General features: G+C 33.5%; 1 protein-coding gene across 1 annotated transcript; it reads left to right on the top strand.

Moving 5' to 3' along the window:
- The first annotated feature begins 12781 nt into the window (after positions 1-12781).
- On the top strand, positions 12782-13888 carry LOC101889448 (antigen 5 like allergen Cul n 1). The gene is made up of 4 exons (XM_005191756.4): positions 12782-12945; positions 12999-13148; positions 13201-13436; positions 13507-13888. The coding sequence occupies exons 1-4, from the start codon at positions 12817-12819 to the stop codon at positions 13772-13774; spliced, it is 783 nt and encodes a 260-aa protein (XP_005191813.3). The 5' UTR covers positions 12782-12816; the 3' UTR covers positions 13775-13888.
- Positions 13889-20061: the final 6173 nt, after the last annotated feature.

Consider the following 20061-nt stretch of genomic DNA (forward strand, 5'->3'; position numbering starts at 1 on the left):
CGATATGCGCTATCTTGATAATTTTCGCCACATTTTTAATCGAATTTGTGTAAAAGTAGGTATTTTTAGGTCATAATGCGTTCTAGCTCCGGTGGCGAAATTTTATATGTATAGGTCAACGTTTTCCTATAGTGCACATATAACGATACCCACGATATTCGGTATTTTGATAATCCTAGTCACATTTACACACGAAATTGTTCAAATGTGGTATTTAAGAAGATTTGGTAGATGGCAATCCTTGAAGTATAAAATTGCCTATATAGGTTCCTGTTTTGGTATGGCCCCCATATAAAGGCCTTACCCACTTTATGTTTTATTTGAAAAGTTTTACAGTGGTATCCAAAAGGTCTTATTAGTATTTGTAGATTAAAGTGGAACACGTTTGAATTCAGATACTTCTATATAAAAATATTTTCTTTACCCAAAGGTGGAGGGTATTAAAACTTCGGCCCGTCCGATCTTAATGTTTTTTATTTGTTTCTATTCATTTGGTGATGTCTACGCATATTTTGGTATTGAATGAGAGTCATAACAATCTCTGCCTTCTTCTGAAATTTTAAAAGGATATTACAATCTAATTCTAAAGAATAATTTTTCGTTATTGGTGTAGCACTCAATTTTATATTTAAGACGTGTTTACCTGTCAGCATTTTTTGAAATTTTTAATCACATTCGAGTCTTTTTTGATCCGCTTGCGCGATTAAGAAGCTGGAATATGATCGCATTTTCTGATCATAAAAGACTCATTTGTCGAGAGAAAAACGTGACCTCCCGCGACTCTTCTAAATAAATCACTTATGAGTCTTCCTCTAGATTAGTTAAGAGTCTTTTACGACAATTTTCTAATCGTTCTACGAGTCTTTTTCGAGTCGTTTTATAATCATTTATTGCACTAATACTTTTAATTTGTGAATCTTTTTCGAGTTTTCATTTTTTGATCATTTATGAGTCTTTAATGAGTAATATATTAGTCTTTTAAGAGTCATATATCACACATATGTATATTCTTTTATGAGTCTTTTTTAAGTCCCCTTTGTCTTAAATTCGAGTCATTTATGAGTCTTATATGAGTGTTTACGATTCTACGAATCACGTGCGTGATTTCTATATATTCGGATGTACCGTAAAAAAGAATTTAATTATATATGTTCATATAAAAATTTATTTAAAATAAAAATAATTCAGCTTTTATGATTTTAATTTGTACTGTAATAACAATAAATGCGATTGTAAAAAATATAGTAAAAAATTAAATAAGAAAATGAAAAAAAAAAATGTAAAAAACTGAAAAGTCAAAAAATAAGAAATCAGTAACTGCAACCCCTTCACGTAATTTGAAAAGCAGATTATTCAAAAAATTTAAAATGTCGAATACTGCACTGAAGTATTCAAAGTATTCTTCCGCAAGGATTAGATATATCTCTGAAAACTTCAAATGTTATTCCCAATATTTAATAAACGCAAAATCTGCTATATTACGCAAAAACTTTTTTAAATTTGTAAATTCCAAAAGGAAGGCACATAAATTTCCCAGTAGTATGAGACTTGGTAGTGAATCTTCTGACAACTTAGTGATTTCAAATTTATTTGCTGAGTTTTTTCAATCATCTTATACCCAGAATACTTTTAATGGTTCTTACAGCTATAATATTGAGAAATTATATCAGTTTCCCTGTATTATCCTGACAGATGACGAAGTTTTCTATGGGTTAAGAACACTACGCTCCTCATTCTCTCCAGGTCCTGACGGCGTTCCAACGTACATTTTAAAATCTTGCGCTAGTGAAATTTCTGTACCTCTCACTAAAATTTTTAATTTCTCCCTATCTAAAGGATTTTTCCCATGATATTGGCGATCGAGCTTTATTATTCCCCTGCATAAATCAGGAAATAGGAGTGTCATCAATAATTATAGGTGTATCGCTATATTAAGTGCCATTCCTAAACTCTTCGAACTTTTGGTATAACGAAGAATATTACACTACATAAAAAGCATAATTTCACCTTGTAACACGGTTTCATGAAAGGTAGATCTACAATTATTAATATATATGAATTTGTTTGTCAAGTTCAAAAAGGTTTTGTGAATAAGCAACAGACTGACGGTTTTTACACTGATTTCACCAAAGCTTTTGATACGGTAGTTCGGTAGCTCTTGCTTCAAAAACTAGACTTAATGGGTTTCCCAACATCACTTTTAAACTGGATATCCTCCTACTTACATAATCGTACACAAAGAGTTATTTTTAATGATTTCTCTTCGAAGAATATCATTGTTTCATCTGGTGTACCCAGGGCAGTCACTTGGGCCCGTTACTGTTTGTTTTTTACCTAAATGACCTTCCAAACGTAGTTCGTGCAAATGGTATGACCATTAATCTAAAAAAAAAAACAAAAAGCTGTCTTTCTTTCGATCCCAACCTTTATTATCTAATTACTTTATTGGCTCCCACAAATTGGATAATGTTGATTCTTTCGTTGTTTTGGGCGTAATATTACATCCTAAGCTTCGGTTTCATTTGCATTATGATTCTTGCGTTAATAAAGCGAAATCTTTACTAGGATTCATCAAGCGCTGGTCTAAAGAGTTTGATGATCCTTACGTAACTAAAAGATTATTTGTTAGCTTGGTGCGTCCAGCATTAGAATATGGCTGCATATTGTGGAGTCCATTTTATAAATTTTATTCTGATAAAATTGAATCAGTACAAATTCAGTTTTTAATTTTCGCTTTACGTGGTTTAAACTGGAACGTTTCCGAACCTCTTCCTCCATATAAGAGTCGGTTATTGTTAATTGACCTTCCATCACTTGAAAGAAGACGTTTTATGTTAAGAGCACTATTTATCATTAAACTAGTACGCGGTCTCATTAATTCTCCATTTCTTATAAGTGAAATATACCATAATGTTCCTTCTCGCAGAACTCGTAATTTCGAGCCCTTAAAATTATCGTTTGCGAGAACTAACTATGAGCTTAACAACCCTATGAGGTCACTTTGTGTTATTTATAACAGTTAATTTAACACTATTTGCTTAAGTAATCCATTAAATACAATAAAGAACTATATTCTACATATGTAATTTTATGTTTGTTTAATGAGTATTCGTTAATTGTTTCATGTTTTTGTTCTTAATTCTCCAAACTCATTTTACGGCATCTTATCTACACCTCCCCAAGCGGAACTAGTAGAACTCGCCTTTGAGTAATAGTTGTAAACAGTAGATTGAAATTCTGTTATAAATTACTAAGCTGCTTGATCATCTGGCACTTGATCTACATTTTCCTTTGCGGTACAGTAGACGCAGCCAATGAGCAGCGATTTTTAAAATCTGTACCTTGTTAAGTTATGTTTACTAATCTGTGTGTGTCTTTTATTTTTATTATTTTATTCACTGGCTGATGTAGTTTCTGTAGCCGGTTTGAAACCATTGCTAAACCGCCTTAGCCCGGACTTTGGTCTGTACGCGCTCTCTACGTATAGGGAGGTGGCTCCTCGGTCGGCAGGGGCGGGTGTGAGAGGCGTGGGAACGAACGAAAAAAAATAAATAAATTTAGCGGGGAGAGATTTTGTCCGCTCAGAACTCAAATTGTCAAGATACTCATAATTGTGTTTGAAATTGTGGACAAAACCTTCAAAATACCAAAAATCAGGAAGTAACGCTATATGGGGGCTTTACCGAAACGTGGGCCGATATGTCCCATTTTCAATGTCAAACATATTCGAGGTAATATGAATATCTGAGCAAAATTTCAGAGCGATAGAATGTTTCGGATAGAATGCTTCTCCGTTATTGGGCATCTCACCCCACTGTGCGACGTCGGCAGCGTAGCCAACGAGCCTGTGGTGTGCAAGGAGTCAAGTGGCAGAGCAGCAACAACTGACTGTTTTAATAATTAAACAAATAAATAAATACTGTTAAACTCATAAAATTCATACTCATAGGCCATTACAATATTCCAACACAAAATCAAGAATATGCTGGTGAATAATGTCACATAAACATCAAAATAACGAATATAGGGATGAACCGTTATTTGGGGGTATAACTAACCTGACCATACGTCCCGCTTTGGGCGGGACAGTCCCGCTTTGAGGTTATCTTTCAAAAATGTCCCGCTTTCGAAAATACTGGATATTGATATTGATGAAAAATACATGAGTTATTTTTTTTCCCGTGAACATATAATTTATTTGCATAGTTTTTTTCAAGCAACATTAACATTAAAATTAACTCGAAAGATTTTGTAATGCTAATGCTGGAGTAAATGTCGACGTCGTCAAATGTCAAAAAAATTGAGTCGTATGAAATTTCATGAGAGCAGTTAATCTTAACGCCGTAAGAAATTCGACGCCGAAAAAGTTCAATCTGTTTCAACTTTTTCGGCGTCGTCGACGGCGTTGATATTAACTCCAGCATAACAAGGGAAATCACCAAATTAAAAATGCTTATAAAAGCAAGAACAGTTTCTGTCACTCTGTCAGTACCCTAAGCATAGACGCTCTAAATTGTTCTGGTATCTTTTCATCGCGGAGTCGGAGAAGGCGAGCAAAGTCAAACAATTTATTTTCAATGTTAGTGATTGTAACATTACAATAATGCCTAAGGCTGCAAATACATAAAAAGCTTGAAGTCATGGCTGGGCATATTAATGCCAAATTATAATGAAAAACGACGCCAGGATTTTAGTGCGGCTCTGTAATTCCTTTGTGAAATGTCACAAAATAGGCCGTGCCATGACTTCAAGCTTCTTATGTACTTAGCCCTTAAACGCAAGTGTACTTTTAACATTTCTTTGCAAAATAAGTACCCATTTATAAAACAAAGAAGTGGTGAATCAGACGTTACGTGTGAAAAATGTCTTACTGATTTTAGTGTTGGACATGGTGGTGCCAGTGATATTGAGAAGCATTTAAAATCGGAAAAACACAAGCTTTCTGATCAAGCTGCCGCTTCAAGCTCGTCAATGCTTTCTTTTTTTAAAAGAACAAATTTGGCGACTTCCAAAGACTTGGATATAGCTGCAGCGGAGGGTGCGTGGGCGTACCACACGGTGCAAGAAAACCACAGTTTTCGTTCGAATGACTGTGCTTCAAATCTAATACAAACATGTTTTGAGCAAAAATTTAGATGTGCCCGTACAAAATCACAAGCTATAGTTGTAAATGTGCTGGCACCTATGGCGATGGACGAATTGAAAGAACACCTTCACGAAGCCCACTGCATATCTTTATTAACCGATGCTTCCAATCATGGCTCAATAAAATTATTTCCTGTTTTAGTTCGCTATTTTGTACCATACGAAGGCGTGAGAGTCAGGATTTTAGAGTTTCAAAAGCAGCCAGGCGAATCATCTGATATAATTGTGGATTATTTGAAAGATGTATTATCTTGCAATGATTTGAATAAGAAAATTGTGTCATTTTGTGCAGACAATACAAACTGCAATTTCGGAGGAAAGAATAGAAAAGGGATAAATAATGTTTACGCGAAATTGAACATATCCGTCGGAAGGCAGCTCATTGGGATTGGGTGTGGAGCCCATATAATTCATAATGCTATCAAAACAGCCGCAGATTGTCTCCCTGTTGACTTCGAATGCATCATTGTGAAAATTTATTCATTCTTCTACATCTACAGCATTCGGGTAGAAATTCTGAAAGAGTTCTGTGATTCCACCGACACAGAGTATCAGAAACTGTTGGGCTACAGTAAAACAAGGTGGCTTGCTTTAATGCCGGCGCTTGAGAGAATTTTAAAAATGTTTCAGCCTTTGAAAACCTATTTTCTGAGCATAGATAAATGCCCTACTATTTTAAAAACTTTTTTCGAAAATCCCAGCTCTGAATTGTGGTTATATTTTTTGCACGCACAGACAGCGATTTTTCATCAAGCCGTGTTGAAAATCGGGGGACAAAACGTGTCCGCAATAGAGTCTGCGAATGAAATTAATCGTCTCCGAGATAACTTAGAACTTAAAGAGAATTCGATTTTCCTTCCTCATTCCGTCCGCAATCTACTGGTAAAATTACAAAAAACTGACGTTGCTGTTGATGAGCAGAATGTGAAAACTGCGGCAGCGGATTTTTATAAGACAAGTAAAGAATACTTGGAACAGTGGTGCCAGTTCAATGCACAACTAGCAGTATTTGAATGGTCAAATTTGAGAAAAGTCCCTACTTGGGAAGACGTACAGAATGTGACGGATTTGCTGATCACACAAAGATTTCTTAGCAGTAGCCAAGATACGGAGGTGTTCGATGAGTTTTCGCTTATTTCCAGTTACGTCACAGTTGAAAAAATCAAAAGCTGGAACGATGAGAATGTTGCTACTGAAGACCGTTGGGTGGAGCTGTTTAAACACTTCCGTGCTAATAATCTCAACTGCACAAACTTTCGCACAATTATTGAGTATGTTTTATGTATGCCTGGAAGTAACGCACCTGTCGAAAGAGTTTTTTCCCTAATGAATAAAATATGGACAAGTGAAAAAACGCAGTTAAGTGTGACAGTTTTAAAAGCTATTTTAATTACTAAGACTAACATCAACAAACAATGTAATCAGCTCCATTCCTACTTGAAAACTAAACCCGATATTTTAAAACTAATTTGCTCTGCAGACAAATATAAAACAAATACTTAGACATAAGATTAATTTCATAAATTAGATTTATACGTATTCTCTCCGTTTTTGAATAAAATTTGTTTTTAAATGCATAATTTTTTTTTACAAAATTCCGCAGGCGTCCCGCTCCGACGAAAAATATAAATGGTCACATTAGGTATAACACGACGTGGACCTACATACACAGTTTTCAGCCACAGACTGTAGTAACCATAAACAAGTTAAAAAACAGTAAGTTCGGCAGGGCTGAACTTTGAATATCCTCCACCATTTGGAACGAATTTAGAAATTTTCAAAAAATAAAATGCTTAAAAAATTCTATTACAATTTTAAAAATACCGAAGATAGTAGTTATATTGGAGTGTATACGACGTGGACCTACATGTGCATTGTTTGTCATAAGCCATTACAATATTCAAATTCGAAACTTGATTTAAACGGTCAATAATGTAGCTAAAATCATCAAAATATCGTATATAGGGAGATACCGTTATTCGGAGCTGTGAGAAGAACTGAACCAACATAGACAATTGTCTGGCACAGGCTGTAGCATCTATTACGAACTTCAAATACATCTAAAACAATTTCGGTGAGTATTGTACATAAAATCGTAAAATACCGAATATAGGGAGGTACTGATATATGGGGCCTATACGAATACCTGGACCTGTATAGACAATTTTCTGTCACAGACTGAAGTTCCCATTATGAACTCTAAATACGTAATTTGAAACCATTCTGGTGAATAATGACGATAAAATCATCAAAATACCGAATATTGGGAGTAACCGTTATATGGGGACTATACGAAGACGTGGACCTGCACAGACAATTTTCTGTAGTATCCGTTTCGAACTTCAAATACCAAATTTTAAACAGTTTCGTTGAATAGTGTCGCTAAAATCATAAAAATACTGAAAATCGGGAGGTACCGTTATATGGGGGCTATATGAAAACGTGGACCTACATGGCCCATTTACGAACTTAACCTGCCTACTGGAAACATAAACATGTGTGCGAAATTTTAGCCTTCTATCTCAATTCGTTCGAAAGATAGCGTGATTACAACAGACAGACGGACAGACTGACGGACATCGCTAAATCGGCTTAGAATTTTACGCTTTTTATAAAAAAGTTGAAGGAATGGGTAAATCAATATAGAGATAATGATGAAGATATGGTGGAGGAGAATTTAAAAATGGGTTTATCTAACTTAATAAGTTCATATATTATAAAAAAGGGAAGGCCATTTTCAGATGGGCCGTTTGTCAAAAATATATTGTGTCAAGTTTTTCAAAAACTTAATTTTAACACTAATTTTATTAAAAAATTACCGTTGTCCCGCAATAGTATAACCCGGCGATCCCTTTATTTGGGTGCTATTGTGGAATCGATGTTAAGGGTAAAATGAAAAAAGTGCGACTTTTTTTCATTCTGTATTGATGAGAGCACCGATATTAATGACCTTTGTCAACTAGTTATCTGCATTTAATGCGTTGATATAAATTACAATGCTTTCGAGTCAATATATTCTGCTGAAACATTTTATGGCAATGTAACCGGCAAATTATTGTTCGATTTCGTCAACGAAAAACTTCTTTCCGTTGTTGATTCTAACAAATTAGCTGGCGTTTGTACAGATGGTGTGAACACTATGACAGGCTAACGTGATGGATTTGTAGGCCAGATGAAAAAAAAATAAAATTGAGGTTTATACTTTGCATTGTATAATACACCAGGCTGCTCTTGCTTCTAAATTTATATCCGAGCATCCGGTCATGAAGGCTACTGTGCGGATAAATAATAGGATAAGGGGCGGTCATAATGCACTGACTCATAGAAAATTTGTAACAAAAAGAATATTTACAAGATTATCAATTTATTTTAGACATGGCGTTTTTAACAGACATTTGAAGCATTTTGAATGGGTTGAATGTGAAGTTGCAAGGAAAAGATAATAGTATTTCTGAAATGTTTAAAATTCTTTCAGATTTTAAAACTCAGCTATTTTTACTTGCAGCTCAAATTGATTTAGAAGACTTTTCGGACTTTCCGAAAACATCTGTGATTTACGACAAGGAGAAAATCTCGAAAAAGTTTGAATTTTTGGATATAATTGAAACGCTTTTTAATAAGTTTAATGACAGGTTTAACGATTTTGAAAATATTCAGCATTTAATGGATATTTTTCAAAACCCTTTTGAATATACTAAAGTACGAGTTTCCAATCCAAACAGAACTTATTATACTTCGAAATGAATTAGATTTCCCAGGTAATTTTAATAATATAGAATACTGGAAAAATCTGGATGGTACTATATATCCTGAAATAAATAAGATTTCATTGAAGTGTTTGTCTTAATTTCTCTCAACGTATCTTTGCGAACAAATATTTTCAGATATGAATTATATTTGCTCCAAAAAACGCAATAAGATGAATTCTTATAGTTTGAGAAATACACTTTTGCTGCATAACTGCAATAAGAGTGTCAACATAGAAGAGTTCATTACTTTTTAATTGCAAATTGAATATTTGATTAATTATTTCATGAAAAAAAACAGTAATTTTCCATTTCTTTTTTTTTTGGTTGTTTGTTATAATAATGGTACAATGAAGAGAAGGTAGGCCAACTTTGAAAAAATTGCAAGTATAGAGGTCTACCTGTTTGGCTTGAAGCGTCAGTCCAAGGCGATCGGCCGAGAATATCGCTGCCGTACGAGCCAGTATTGAGAGGTCACCAAAAACATCCCAAAAACGCCGTTCTCAGCAGTTGGGTCCACTTTACAACGGATTATTCGCATTGATTTGCATTTGTTCCCGTACAAAATTCTCGTCGTCAAGTCATAAAAAAAATTAAAATCATATGGTATCATAGCCCTAACTTGATATCATTGTACCATGGTTATATATATATATATATATATATATATATATATATATATATATATATATATATCGCTCTCACCAACTATTACATTGGGCATCTATGACCCACAACTTCTAAAATTTGAAAATCTGTTGGAAGATTTTCCACGATTTACCATATTCTCTGATTGTAACACCTTAAATTTTTAGCTAAATGTGTACCTTGCTCCACCTTCCTATTGTTAGGTTGTATATATATATATATATATATATATATATATATACAACCTAACAATAGGAAGGTGGAGCAAGGTACACATTTAGCTAAAAATATATAAATATATTTTTTTTTTTTGTCTATTATGCATATTTGTCAAAGCATAATTTTTCAAAGATATGAATGTTATAAATGTTCACGTACTGGTCGATTAGTTTTTAATTTTTAGTCATATGAGCAGTAATTTGGAATTTACTGTACTTTGTACACCTCATAATTGAGGGCTTATTGATTTAAGAATAACCAAAGTTAATTACTTTTTTAAAACCAAAACCAAAAGGTGGACTTGAGGGGGTTCTATTACATGGAGAAAATTCTAAAATTTGTAGATATGTTGAATTTTTTGTGTAAGATTTTCACCCCCAAATACACATTTATAGCCAAATCCTTTGAAATATGGTAAAATGCGAAACATCGACCTACATTGAAAACTTTCTTCACCCCTTATAATCCAAGATGACAAATAGAGGCCAAATCGAAAATATACCAGAACAACATAGCATGTCAAACTGAAAAAAAAACACGTGATTTAAATAAGTAAAAATAGCCACATAATTGAGGTCAAACTGATTTCAGAATAGTCAATTATAATTACTATTTTACACCCATTACCGTGACATGGGAACTAATTTTATTTGTCATTTAAGTCCATATTTTTCATCATAGTATAATTCAATGATGATTCAACAAATATTCGGTCCCGTGCTACTTTCTTATATTTGTAATTTGTTCATGTTTTCACAATTTATTTCATATAGATGTATATCCCAAATCTACGTTCCCAACCAATATTCTCTTGGGGGTTAAAAATTCAATAGAATACAATTTTTTCTTTTCTGACCACACATTAGATGTGCAAGTGGACTTGGGATACTCCAATGTGGGGACTTTACATGAATAAATTTCTATGTGGCAATTATGTGTACGATGGTTCCTTACCCCAGGGTCTGCATAAATACAATTTTTTAGTGGTCAAGACCAATATGGGCCCTACTCCGAAAATTTTATGCGAAGAGGTTCTCTACCCCCTTAGAAAGATGTCAAATAAGGGCCAAAAATAGAAGAAAGTGGCGAAGACTCCAAAAATGGCTTAAATCATACGATGGTTATTTATGACCGATATCATGACCTGCAAAAGCGATTTAAGGTATCTTAAATGTTCAGGAAGAATTTTTGGAAGGATAGAAATCCTTTTCTTACTAAAAATCCATTTTGAGCTTTGAGCTCTCATTGGACGGATTATTGTCACTTGAAAGAAGTAGGGCCACGCTTTGAAATAAGCCCCATTAGTCTTTTTCGGTAATTTTTGTTTGTTTAAATGTCTGCGCATCTTCCAGCTGAAGCACGATGTAGGCCCTGGAGTTGAAAGGTAGATGTCAGTTACCATCGTATTTCGCACTTATTTCATTTTTTGGTGGAAAATTGTATATAGTGAAAAATTATTCTTTATTTTGTTCACAAAAAATCCACTGAATTCAATATGATATTACAAATTGAAAAAAATTGACAAAAGAAGAATAACAAATTGAAAAAATCTTCAACGTGTTCGCTGATTGGTATTAATATTCGAAAATAAAATATAAAAAACACTACAAATGTACATTAGAAAAAAGTAAGTCAAAATGGAAAAAATCATGCAAAATAAAACATTACTATTGTACATTTCAAAAGTCAAAATGAAAATGTTAACATATCACATTTTTACGCGATTTTTTTGGATATTATCCTTTTCGGATAAGAGACAATTCCGAATTTGTATGAATCATTAAAATCAGTTCAGCGGTTCTTAAGTTATAAGCGTAGTAACTAACACAACTTTCATTTATATATAGATGTATAGATAGATTAAAAAGTATGCGTGGTCAGTTCCTCAGCCCCCAAACAAATACTTAGGGTTGGAGGGAAGGTTAACAGTATCTCGTGTAATAATTCTTAAATCAAAATCTTCATTATTTGGGAAATATAAGGATTTTAGATAAATCGAAATAGTGGGCGTAAAAGGAGGCGTGGTCATTATTTTTTTCTTTAAAAACCTAACTCGGGGTATGACAAACGTTTGTACCAAAAATTATGCAAATCGGTCCAGCCGTTTTCAACTGATTCCGTTACCAACAAACAACAATTGATTTATATATATATATATATATATATATACATGTTATGTTTCCAACGTTGACGACTAAATTAAATGAATAGGAAAATCTGTTGGAAGATTTTCCACGATTTACCATATTCTCAGATTGTAACACGCTAAATTTTTAGCTAAATGTGTACCTTGCTCCATCTTCCTATTGTTAGGTTGTACAGAACTTCGGCTTAGACATTGTTAATGTCTAAATTATGGATGAAAGTAAAATATCCTTCTTTTCACAGATTTTCCTCGAATGCGAATCTGGTTCAAAACATGTCGTCTGTGCTTTCACGGATATTGTTCTTTCTTCTTTCACTTACGTAAAATTTGACCATTTTTATAAGCGGCAAAAATCGTTTCAATCACTTCTTTCTACATAATTTTTAGTAAATTAAATAATTTTTTATTTAACTCTAAATCAACCTGGGAGAATTATTATGTTTCCAACAATATTTCATTTGTTCAGATCCCGTAATCCCACCGACAAATTTTATTAATTTTCCACATTAGAAGTAATTAAAAAAAATTAAGCCATCGATAATAGCTGTTATTTATTTATTTAACAAAATACGTATGTGCCAAAATTTAGCTGAAATTCTACAAACTTTCTTAATGATGCTATATGTATCAATATCATTCCCGAATGCAGTGATAAGAAGGTATTATAAGCGATGTCGGCAAAATTTAACGTTTTTCCCTTGTTCATTATTATTTTTAAAACTATTTATTTTATTAACTTTGCTTGATGGCTTTGAGTTTAAAAGTTTACACGTAAATATTTTTCGTGATATCTTTATAGTCAAAAGTATTATTTAGCGAAATCGTGACATTATCTATTTGAAATAAATAATTTTTCAATATTTAAATAGCATCCACATGCAATTTAAGCATTTAGTCTCTTTTTAAGCTGCTATGTATTATGTACGCTTAACTGTATTGGTTTTGCAGCTAAGTGTCTTGGGAAGTGGCGAAGGCATAGATTATTGCGATGAAAATATGTGCCCCTACCAAGGAAAACATGTAGCCTGTGGTCATAAAAAGGTAAATGAATATTTGATTGTGAGCATTGTGAATATATATTTTTTGGACTTCAGACATTTAGTAAGAGGTGTGAAGGTGATACGAAACTAGAAGATATGAGGCCATTCAAAGGTTTGATAATGGACGAGCACAATTACTATAGAAATAAAGTTGCATCAGGCCAAGTGAAGTGTTTCTATCCAGCCGTTCGAATGCCCAGTCTGGTGAGTTATAGATCTAATATACTGAGTCAATCTATTTACCTTCACCTTTAAGATGTGGGACGATGGTTTAGCTGATACTGCGGAGTACAACGTTATGAGTTGTGTGTTTGCCCATGATCAATGCAGAAGCACAAAAAAATTTCCCATGGCGGGCCAAAATATATATACTGCAACAACAAGAAAGTTGGATATACCCATATCAGGTTTCATAAAAGAAGCAATTTTTCTTTGGTATGAAGAGCAATTTGATGCAAATCATTCGGTTCTGGAATCATACCACAAAACTATGTATGTTATTATAAATCTTTTGATATTAACTTTAGATTTGATCGATTTTAACTTTATATTGCTGTTTCAGTCCACAAACCGGGCACTTTACTTTATTGGTGTCTGACCGCCAAACTCACGTTGGGTGTGCGTTTTTAAATATGATGCTTCATGGTTCTCCAGGGAAGCGAATGGTTATTTTTACATGTAACTACTCATCTACGAACATTCGGAGCATTCCCAGTTATAAACCTGGTCCCCCTGGTTCTCAGTGCAAAAAGCGTCACCATAAGTATGATTTTTTGTGTGATGACCATGATATAAATAGCGATGATCTTTCATGGTACCGAAAAAGTTGAAATAAGTCGTTTGAGGCAATTATTTGAAGAATGTAAAATTGAAAAAATGCGACAAATCTGTTAAGCTTTTTGAGTCTAACACCTATTCAAAAAGAAATATTTAATAAATAACTATTTAAAACCAAAAACAACAAATTGATATGGAGAATTCGCTTATGTCTCTTTCGAGATGAGCTTAATTAATCAAATTTATAGAGAAAAGAAAGACCAGAGAAATACTATGTCACTCACCACTATGCGACGCCTTTCGCCATTGGTCAAGTCATATTTGGTGTGGAAAGTAGTATTTATGACGCCTTTCTCGCAATAATTTTGTTTGAAAAAAAATCTCAAAAAACGAATGGAACACCGTGGATTTTTAACAACATTCCTAATAATTTTTCATCCCAAAGGGAAACATTTGTTCTACCCAAAAGCTGCAATATGAAATTAAATTTCAATAGAATTTTATTTTTTATATCCTCCACCATAATATGGAGGGTATATTAACTTTGTCATTCCGTTTGTAACTCCTCGAAATAATCATGTCAGACCCAACAAAGTATATATATATTCTTGATCAGCGTAAAATTCTAAGCCGATTTAGCGATGTCCGTCTGTCTGTTGTAATCAAGCTATCTTTCGAACGATAGAGCTAAAATTTTGTACACATGTTTATTTTTCCAGTAGGCAGGTTAAGTTCGTAAATGGGCCATGTAGGTCCACGTTTTCTTATAGCCCCCATATAACGGTACCTCCCGATATTTGTTATTTTGATGATTTTAGCGACACTATTCAACGAAACTGTTTCAAATTTGGTATTTGAAGTTCGAAACCTATACTACAGTCTAAGACAGAAAATTGTCTGTGCAGGTCCACGTCTTCGTATAGCCCCCATATAACGGTACCTCCCAATATTCGGTATTTTGATGATTTTATAGTCATTATTCACCAGAATTGTTTCAAATTACGTATTTAGAGTTCATAATGGAAACTTCAGTCTGTGACAAAAATTTGTCTATACAGGTGCAGGTATTTGTATAGGCCCCATATATCAGTACCTCCCCATATTCGGTATTTTACGATTTTATGTACAATACTCACCGAAATTGTTTTAGATGTATTTGAAGTTCGTAATGGATGCTACAGCCTGTGACAGACAATTGTCTATGTTGGTTCAGGTCTTCTCACAGCTCCGATATAACGGTACCTCCCTATATACGATATTTTGATGATTTTAGCTACATTATTGACCGTTTAATTCAAGTTTCGAATTTGAATATTGTAATGGCTTATGACAAACAATGCATATATAGGTCAACGTCGTATACACTCCAATATAACTACTATCTTCGGTATTTTTAAAATTGTAATAGAATTTTTTAAGAATTTTATTTTTTGAAATTTTTTAAATTCGTTCCAAACTTACTGTTTTTATTGTTATAAAATTACAAGACTACCACAAAAATTTTATGCAGGTGATAAATTTTTAATATATTAATTTGTTATTTTATATTGCTAAAAGTTTGCTATAAAATTCTATAGATAAATGTGGGAAAAATTATTTTACCAACCTCAATAATGTGATGTGTAGTTATATGGTTCCATGCATGGCTTGGGAGATATTTTTGGTATATATCCTCAAGCACCGTCGTAACTGGTAATATGTATTTTCTAACAGTACTTTCCATGCCACGACGTGTTTCACATTTTCAAAGGCTGACGTCGATGTCAAAACCCCGAAATAGTCTGCCAAAATGGTGACAGCTTTGTCTTTGTACATTTTTAATTAAATTTAAAAGTACAGATGGGACTCTTTGTCCTCTTTTCAAAACTGTTTTTTATATTGCCTTCTTGTTTTTTTCTGTTTGTAATTTTAAAATTTTCTTCTTTGTTTCTGGTTCTTTTATTTAAATCAGTCTCTTCGGTTATTTTAAATGGTCATACATTTAAAATGCCTCACAGGATTTTTTTTAAATTCTCCTCTTTTTCTTGCTTGCAGTGAGTATCTTACCACTGCACAGTGGTCGCTGCCTTTGGCCAAAATTCAAAAAATGAAAATCAGATATTCATTGTCAAATGTGTACACATGAACTCTTAAGGGGTTAAGCTTTTTAGAAAATATAATAATCTTGGCTTCATTCTATCCTCCAATGTGATTTTTTTTACGCCATTAGTAATGGTCCTAAGATTCTAAAAGTACTAATTTAACTTTCAGATTTTGTCAGATGTGTATGTTATGCCCAATATACTGAAGTGACTACGCTGCAATTTTGTCATTTTTATGGTGCTAGTGACATCGAATATGTTTATTGATTGGGATTGATAAAGATATAATTGAGGGGTGTTCAATATTGTCTTCTGGGTACAATATTAATGTCGAAAAATTTACGGCCTTTGCACTGGAAACAGCTAAAGAGTTAACAAATATATATGCATGGCACTATCTTCCACCCACAGTTCATAAAATTTTAATACATGTACCCGACATTATACATTTGTCATTGTATCGATTGGAGAATTATAGGATGAGGACGTGGAGTCTAGAAATGAAGATATAAAAAAGTTTCGACTAAATCATACCCGAAACGATTCTCGTGTTTCAACAAACACAGCTCTTAATTATCGTCTTCTTCTAAGCTCTGATCCTTTTATAACGGGACAGCGAACGTTGCCAAAGAATAAAAAATCTAGATTATTAAAATCTGCATTTGATTTACTTGTATTACACTGAAATTTATAAATATCCATTAGTCAATTTGATTTAATTTTATATTGAATTGTTATTTTATTTTGTTTACAAAAAAATAATCAAATTTGGAATTTATTTGTATAAAAAATATTTCTATTTTTGGAGGTACCTTTAGAGTAGAGTCCCCCTACTCGAAGGCGGTCCGTTCCAGATAATTTTCAGTAAGATTATTTTTTAACACTTTAGAACGTAAAATGTCAAATAACAGAACAATCTGGTGTGGAAATGTGACAAGAATTGGGGAAATAACCCTTAAGCGGGAGGTCTGTTGTAAGGGGACTATGCCAAAACATCCACCTACCATATCCATTTTGTCACATTTTTTATTTTTATTACATCAAGGTACCATAACTAAAGATTCATGTTGATATCTGCACTGAAAGTATCTTTGGCCGCTGTTCCCATGCGGCCTCGACCACTGTGCACTGGTGGGGGAAAACTCCTACAATTGTCTCTTTTGTGGTCGCTGAGAAGAGAAACACAACAGAATGGGTTGGCTGTAGAATCAATTCTCGACCCGGCTCGAGGGACCAATTATAAATGAGAAAATAATACAACCGCTTCGTTAAGGTGTAATTTCAATTCTCTGTATTCGGATCGAAGAACCAAATTTAAGGCGAGAAAAGAAACACGACCGCTTCGGTGGGGTGTAATTTCGATTCTAGATCCTGCTCGAAGGATTAATGTTTTTAATAATGAGAACGAAATCCAATCTCCAACTTCGATTGTCATGTCTATTCTATAACCGGCTCGGCTGGAGCAATGTAATGTGATAAGATAAACACGACCGCTTTGTTAGGGTGTAATTTCAATTCTAGTTTTTATTTAAAATGAATTCCTTAAGTACTACTGAAACTAATCTAACTTAACCTAATCGCAGCCACCAATTATCCTTATCTATTCTAATATTGCACGGAGAACATTGCAGGGCTGCTTGTCATTTCATTCAAGTGGTATTGTACATCTACTGAGCGCATCGATATCTGTGCGTGTGGGTCACAATCTTTATTATCTCACACTAAAGGGCTGTGTGACTAAAGGGCTGTGACATATTTCTCTATTTATGCCATGGAGAGAAAACGCTCGTCATGTTGTGCCCTGCTTGATCAAACGCATAACAGTACGTGGAATCCAACCAAATGCTCGATGTCTCGTTATGTCGGTCAGACTCAAACCCATCGTCATAACATGTAATGACCAATAAAAGGGGATGTTGAATAGTGTGTTATACAAAAATTACAACAATAATGAAACAATTGCTAACGAAAAAGACGATGAAGGCAAAGCGCAATCGCTACCTGCTTTTCCGATATGTAAAAAAATACATATTTTGTAATAAAGTATTTCTTGGCGAATAATAACATATTACAGGTACTTCTAATTGGTCCACACAAATTTTTCACGTTTCGGTTATTGACGAAACAATCCAAAATGTCAATCCTTATTAAAAAAACTGATAAATTTTCTTAATATCTCTGCCCTCAACTACGTCATAAAGAATATTTTTTAATTATTGATTTCGTACTCACTTTTATATGTATGCCGTGTTTGTTACTTCAAAATTGCAGCACACACAAAAACACATCCTCACCGTCGAAAGTAACACACACATACTCTCTCAATTTAAGCACACGTACACAAATGACACACAATTTGACGATGACATGGTTCGATGTCACCATGCTAATATTCGAGTCAGCCTCGCCACGATCGAACCTTAGACAATGGCACACATGAATCAAAATGGGGGGATGTTGTTGGTTGTCATTGTCTATCAAACACATATGACATGATTGAATAGACGAAGTCAGGGTGTCAAAAAAGCATAATTCATACAATTCGTCTTGTGCAGGCCTTTATCTCACAGATTATCGTGTGCGTCAGCGCACAAGATCACGGAATTGTTCACATGTGGTATTTTGCTGCTGGGAAATATGTATTTTTAGAATATTTTTTGTTTATTGCTAGATTTTCCCAGCGCTTCAACCGCACTCAAAAATATGTACAAAGTATTTTGTACAGATGAGTTGACGAGAATTATAATATCTTTGAATCCATACTTTCATTTATTCGTTTACACTCTAATGTAACTTTATAAAATAATATATTTAAAGTTAGAAAAGTTTGACTATTGCCCCAAAACAGCAGAAATTCATAACGAAATCTTCCATTTAAATAACATCAACATATATCTACATTTGATAATCATTATTTTAATGTGGAACAGCGATTAAAGATTATGAAGTAATAATACCAATGCTGGACATTTATGAAAATTCCTTTCTTGTCGATGTTTCACAAAATAAATTAGATAATCAAAATGAATTAATAATATTATTATCAGAAATGGAGACTCCACAAGAAGGCGATCCCGAGAAGTTTTGGTAAAACATTGCCGGTTCCGATTACCCACTTCTGAGCAAATATCTTATAAATGTGTGTCGTTTTTCGCTTCAAGATGTCTATGTGAACAGATTTTTTCAGATATTAAATATATATGTTCAAAGCAATTGAAAGCCAGGGAAAGCCAAGGACATTTCCACTTGATTTTTCTGCACTTCTCACCATGGTCATTTCAAACATTTTAAATTTTTTATACGTCTTGTATACAAGCCAATATAATTATGTGTAATGCACTGAATTTTATTAATGTTTACATCAACATCTTTTCAAACCATGCATTTTCTGGAAATATACTTTTTAGCTTCTTATAAACTTGGCCACATAAAAAATCCTTTTGAAAAGAATTGTATTTTTTCGTAATATTTACTGGTCACAATTTACATTAAAACATTTTGACTTCTGGAAAGCATTTTTACTCATTAAATTTTTTTTATCCATATTTATTTTTACTTTTAAAATGTACATTTAAGTGAAACAACGTGAAAATATCTATCTATCAAAGCTGAATTTGGAATTTGATTTTTTTGTAAAATTTCTACCCTCCAATCATTTTTAGACAAATCGTTTGGAAAATGAGGTCAAGACCTTCGAAATGGTAAAATCAGGGGGCACCTTTTTATAGACATTACGCCGAAATATCGAGAGCTTTCTTCTACCCCAAAATATGGTTAAAATGTAAGACTATTTAATACTCATGATCCATATCTTGTACAAAGGTTTCACATGTAACCCATAGGACTATATTAAATTTTAAACTCTATCGTAAATTCGTATGGTTAAGACTATATTTAATGGGCACTAAAAATTGACCTGAGATTTTGATCTACTAACCGAATACTGTCACCTCCACTCAGGATTACTCAACCCCCAGATTTGTTGTAACACATTGCATTACTCGCTATTGCGTCTAGTCCCCCGTATAACGGTACCTGCATTGTAAGTATCTTGAAGGTTTCGGAACAATTTTCAGAGTATAATTCCTCTTCTCACACAATGTTCAATTACCCCTACCATTTTGTATATTCTGCCTATATGCAGTGCCTCTTTATATTCGGTATTTCACCGATTGCAGTCCGAATGAATTTTGCATTTTGATTTCTCATTGGCCGGATTATTGCCATATGAAAGAAGTAGGTCCACATTTTGATATGAG

The sequence above is a fragment of the Musca domestica genome, unplaced genomic scaffold, assembly GCF_030504385.1.
Source record: "Musca domestica strain aabys unplaced genomic scaffold, Musca_domestica.polishedcontigs.V.1.1 5, whole genome shotgun sequence".
NCBI lineage: Eukaryota > Metazoa > Arthropoda > Insecta > Diptera > Muscidae > Musca > Musca domestica.